At 49.3% G+C, this 5,469-nt stretch overlaps 1 protein-coding gene across 1 annotated transcript; it reads left to right on the top strand.

The window, feature by feature from the left end:
• Positions 1 to 1,851: 1,851 nt before the first annotated feature.
• On the top strand, positions 1,852 to 5,105 carry GADD45A (growth arrest and DNA damage inducible alpha). Its single transcript, XM_003260166.3, has 4 exons — positions 1,852 to 2,318; positions 2,803 to 2,904; positions 3,143 to 3,380; positions 4,432 to 5,105. Exons 1-4 carry the CDS (start codon positions 2,275 to 2,277, stop codon positions 4,543 to 4,545), a joined length of 498 nt encoding a protein of 165 aa, XP_003260214.1. The 5' UTR covers positions 1,852 to 2,274; the 3' UTR covers positions 4,546 to 5,105.
• The last annotated feature ends 364 nt before the right edge of the window (positions 5,106 to 5,469 follow it).

Here is a 5,469-nt window from a genome sequence, read left to right as displayed (position 1 = left end):
CGTTAAATGTGGAATATGTTAGAATTCATGCAATGCACAGGACTGCAGGATTCTGATATCTTATTTAACTCTCAGATTCTATTCAACTCAATAAACCTTGACTGTGCTTCTACTAAATGCAGGTATTGTACTAGGAGCTGAGGACACCAAACTGATGAAGTCCTTGCTGTCAAGAAACTCACATGATTCCCTAATTCTTTGTCAGCTTGCTGTGATCATATTTTCTTCCCAAGAACCTCTAAGAAATGCCTAGTGGATAGAACTTCGGAGTTCCACGGAACATATTAACAATAGCCAAATGATGACTCAGGCTAGATTGTGTAATTCAGGTTTTGTCTGCAAAACTGAAAATGCTTCGGTAACCTACCTAAATTTCAATGTTGAGGAATTCTTTAAGAAAGACATCAAATGTTAAGATTTAAGGCATAGATACGAGACACATAATCATGCTTGGGTGAATTATGCACGGACCATGACCATTTCTTTACTCAAACGTTGTCCACGGCTGACAACACAGTTAAAAAATGAGTGCAAAATGACAACTCAAATAAATGAACCAGAAAACCTTTCGCTTTTCTTTTCCACCAAATTAAGATCAAGAGAGCTGGAGAACATTTTGTCTAGAGTGATAAAAACATAAGGGTGCAAAACTTCCAGGTACCTTTGCAAAAATTACTTCTGTGACCTTTGGCTGTACAGCAACCTTAATAATGCAAGCACTGTTTTGAATGCAAGCATGTGGGAGCCATTTTCACCACTTTTGATGACTTCAGTAGGTTTAAGAAATGTTTTTGCATTTATTGCATAAACCATAAAACAAAGGAAGGGACTTTTGAACTACTCAGTGAGAGTCTATATATTAAAGTTTGTTTTTCAAAAATGTGTAACTACCATTTGCAGTTTTAAAGGTCTGCTTTCCGCCTACAAGTTGCCATTATCTCAAAGGTGAAATTTTAGCATATGACTAAAAACTTCCTATAGTTACAGCTTCATGATTCAGCATCTAACATCAATAATGCACAGTGAGATCATAGGAGGCTCTCTGTGGAAGGTAAGGACATACATACGTTAGGAAAGGAAGCTTAGGGCATATCGAGAGCATTTTGAATTTAGACTTGTGGGCTGTGTGGGTGTCAGATGGTTGTCTCTCGGCTGGTGGGCGGAGATCCAGAAGGATCCTTGTTTGGGCAAGGCTCTTTGAGAAAGGCGAATCTGGGTTGCCAGGGATTCCCACGTGTGGTCACCAGCTCCCCACGCAGACCAGCTCACGATTTCGCAGTTACACCGGGCAGGTGGGAAACCATTCTGCTTTCTGTGGAAAAGATTCTAACTTGGTTCCCTGCCATCCCGGAATACAAACGGGTTGGTTTTTCTTTTTTGAGCTTCCAGCCCTTGCAGCTTTCCAAAAATAAATCAAACCAGCCATCAGGGCACCGAAATAATACTACTGCTAATAAGCAGCTTCGCCTAGACTTAGATAAACAGCACTTCTGAGGTAAACTTTGCCCCGGAGGTCTGGAGACACTTTTTTAATGTAACCTGCTTACTAATAATTACTAGACTTCAGTGCATTAACCCTGGAAATAGATTTTAATAGCCACCCCTTAAAACAAAAGACATGAAAGGATAATAAGAAAAAAGTGCCGCAACTATTATAGAAAAACACTTGGCAGCCTGCTTCAGCCCAAGCTGAGGCCACCTCTAGCCTCCGCTGAAGGCCTCCACCCCCAGTGGTCCCCGCCAACCGGATGAGAGTGCGCGCGGGACCCGCCTTCCCCTCTCGGCCCCGCCCCCGCCCCGCCCCCTCGGCTCGCCTCCCGCGTGGCTCCTCCCTTTTCCGCTCCTCTCAACCTGATTCCAGGAGCTGGGGTCAAATTGCCGGAGCAGGCTGATTTGCATAGTCCAATGGCCAAGCTGCATGCAAATGAGGTGGAAAGTGGTTGGCAGGATAACCCCGGAGAGCGGGGCCCTTTGTCCTCCAGTGGCTGGTAGGCAGTGGCTGGGAGGCAGCTGCCCAATTAGTGTCGTGCGGCCGGTGGCGAGGCGAGGGCCGGGGAGCGAGCGAGCAAGCCAGGCGGGAGGGGTGGCCGGAGCTGCGGCGGCTGGCACAGGAGGAGGAGCCCGGGCGGGCGGCGGGCGGCGGGATAGCGCCGGGGCCTGAGCTCCCGGACCCGCGCCTGGGAGTGAGTGCAGAAAGCAGGCGCCCGCGCCCTCGCCGTGGCAGGAGCAGCCCGCACGCCGCGCTCTCTCCCTGGGCGACCTGCAGTTTGCAATATGACTTTGGAGGAATTCTCGGCTGGAGAGCAGAAGACCGAAAGGTGAGTCGGCCTCGGGCTCTTCCGGCCCGAACTTCTCTTACCTACCCCGCGCTCCCCGGTGCAGCCGGGCTGTGGAAGGCTTGCAGGGGAGGAAGCAGAAAAGTTTGCACAGGGCAACTCCCGCCCTTGCTCCCTCGGGACTCTCCGTGGAGCGCCCACGGACTGAAAGAGCGTGCCCCCAACCCGAACGAGCCCCGCCGGGGCCTTCGCAGAGGGCGGCAGTGGCCATCGCTGCCCGTGCAGCCCCCGCGGCTGGCAGCCTGTGGCAGGGGCACTCTCGGGACTTCCCACGGGACGCCCGGTCCTTGGGCGTGCAGGGGTCATGGGGGGTGACGGGGCCGCGGGAGCGCCGGGTTTTCGGAGAGCCCAGGTGCGCGGTGGTGCTTGCATTCGAGAGGGAGGGGCGTGGTGCCGGGCGAGGGGGGCGGCGATGGCCCCGAGGGCACCGGGGCTGACGGGACCCCTCGCCCTTGCCCGCGTGTAGGATGGATAAGGTGGGGGATGCCCTGGAGGAAGTGCTCAGCAAAGCGCTGAGTCAGCGCACGATCACCGTCGGGGTGTACGAAGCGGCCAAGCTGCTCAACGTGTAAGTGGGGCCCTTGCGCGTCCCCCGTGGCACCCCTTCCCGCCGCAGCCCGGGAGGTCGCCTTGGCTGGGCGCCCCTCTCCCGGCCGCGCCACTTCCTGGCGCTTTTCTTCTGCCCCCGCGGCTGCCCGTCTCGGAGGGGAGGGGACGAGCGGGAAGGGCGGCGACCCCCGGGGACCCGGGCAGGGGTTGAGGGCGCCCGCGCTTCTGCGCTCACGGGCCCCGCCCGCTACCCCCAGCGACCCCGACAACGTGGTGTTGTGCCTGCTGGCGGCGGACGAGGACGACGACAGAGATGTGGCTCTGCAGATCCACTTCACCCTGATCCAGGCGTTTTGCTGCGAGAACGACATCAACATCCTGCGCGTCAGCAACCCGGGCCGGCTGGCGGAGCTGCTGCTCCTGGAGACCGACGCTGGCCCCGCGGCGAGCGAGGGCGCCGAGCAGCCCCCGGACCTGCACTGCGTGCTGGTGACGGTAAGGGACTGGGGGGCTGCGGCCTGCGGGTAGAGCCCCGGAAGGACGGGAGTCAGGGCCGGGTGGCCTGGCTGTGGATCTGTGGTAGGTGGGGGTCAGGAGGGTGGCTGGACTTTCAGCCGAGATGTACTAGTTTCATCATCAGGATTTTCTGGGTACAGGACATGTCTAAGCATGCTGGGGACTGCCAGCAGCGGAAGAGATCCCTGTGAGTCAGCAGTCAGCCCAGCTACTCCCTACCTACATCTGCACTGCCTCCCGTGACTAATACCTTTAGCAGGGCAGATTAGATAAAGCCAAATGAATTCCTGGCTCACCCCTCATTAAGGAGTCAGCTTCATTCTCTGCCAGTCAGAGCTAAAAATAGAAATTGTGTAGGAGACAAACCTTGTTAATTCCCTGGAAATACATTAAGAGGATAGAGTGGAATTTTTTTTCTCTGCAATCTTGCATTTTTTTAATGGGTCTTCCCCCCCTCCCCGCTGATAAAAACCTTTGGTAGGTAGGGAAGTTACGTTTTCAGGGCTAAGTGTGCTACTTTTGTCTTCTAAATTTTGCTGTTTTTTGACTGGTCTAGTCAAGTGACAGCCCGGATTATTTTGCTACTCCTTAAAAGTACTACTCTTGTCTCTTGGAGTATAGTTGATGGCAATTCCAGTTAACTGCTGTGCAGTTCTCATGTCATTGTGCACACAGCATGGAAATCTTTCTCAAAACTGTTTCACTCAGGTCAGGGTAACAAGTTTGATAGAGCAAACCCGTGAATGATACTCTCATGCAAAACTGAACAGATATGCAAACACATGTACGTGGTTCAGCATGGGTTGCATGGGTTCAGACTTTGCAATGTGTAGTTTAATAGGTAATTACCCTTAACGCTTTTGCAGGGAACCCAACTACCTTGAAGAAACTTTAATTTTTTTGTGCGTCTAATTTGTCTCCATGTCACATAGCCAAAATATTGAATGTTCAAGTGTTTTCTCCTCACAAGTATAATTACTAGAAAATACTGTTTTTAAAAATAAGTTTATTTTTCTAAATTTGTTTCCAGAATCCACATTCATCTCAATGGAAGGATCCTGCCTTAAGTCAACTTATTTGTTTTTGCCGGGAAAGTCGCTACATGGATCAGTGGGTTCCAGTGATTAATCTCCCTGAACGGTGATGGCATCTGAATGAAAATAACTGAACCAAATTGCACTGAAGTTTTTGAAATACCTTTGTAGTTACTCAAGCAGTTACTCCCTAACTGATGCAAGGATTACAGAAACTGATGTCAAGGGGCTGAGTGAGTTCAACTACATGTTCTGGGGGCCCGGAGATAGATGACTTTGCAGATGGAAAGAGGTGGAAATGAAGAAGGAAGCTGTGTTGAAACAGAAAAATAAGTCAAAAGGAACAAAAATTACAAAGAACCATGCAGGAAGGAAAACTATGTATTAATTTAGATGGTTGAGTTACATTAAAATAAACCAAATATGTTAAAGTTTAAATGTGCAGCCATAGTTTGGGTATTTTTGGTTTATATGCCCTCAAGTAAAAGAAAAGCCGAAAGGGTTAATCATATTTGAAAACCATATTTTGTTGTATTTTGATGAGATATTAAATTCTCAAAGTTTTATTATAAATTCTACTAAGTTATTTTATGACATGAAAAGTTATTTATGCTATAAATTTTTTGAAACACAATACCTACAATAAACTGGTATGAATAATTGCATCATTTCTTATTGTGTGCTCTTGTTTCTTTTAACTTGTACTTTATGAAACACATTTTACTGACGCTTTGCTCTATACAAGGGCTATAATCAGAAAGCAGGTGATTTAAAGGAGTTGGAGTTGTTAGGAAAAAGGGATGGTTAGAGATTCAGCTTGCAAAATTTGCGTAATTAAAGATCAATGGTAGTAGTGCCGTAATAAGATGATACACAAAATGTTGAGGAGGCAGAGAGGACAGAGTGACCAAAGTTACCTACCAGTTTTTACTGAAGAGAGATCATTTTATGTCGGTCTTAGTGAGTTTTATTTCCCTAGTTACAGAGGGCAAAGGGATATTGCTAGCAGCTGCAAAGTTTGTGCAAAGGTGTGG

Source organism: Nomascus leucogenys, chromosome 12, assembly GCF_006542625.1.
Source record: "Nomascus leucogenys isolate Asia chromosome 12, Asia_NLE_v1, whole genome shotgun sequence".
NCBI lineage: Eukaryota > Metazoa > Chordata > Mammalia > Primates > Hylobatidae > Nomascus > Nomascus leucogenys.
This window is presented reverse-complemented; position numbering and strand designations above follow the sequence as displayed.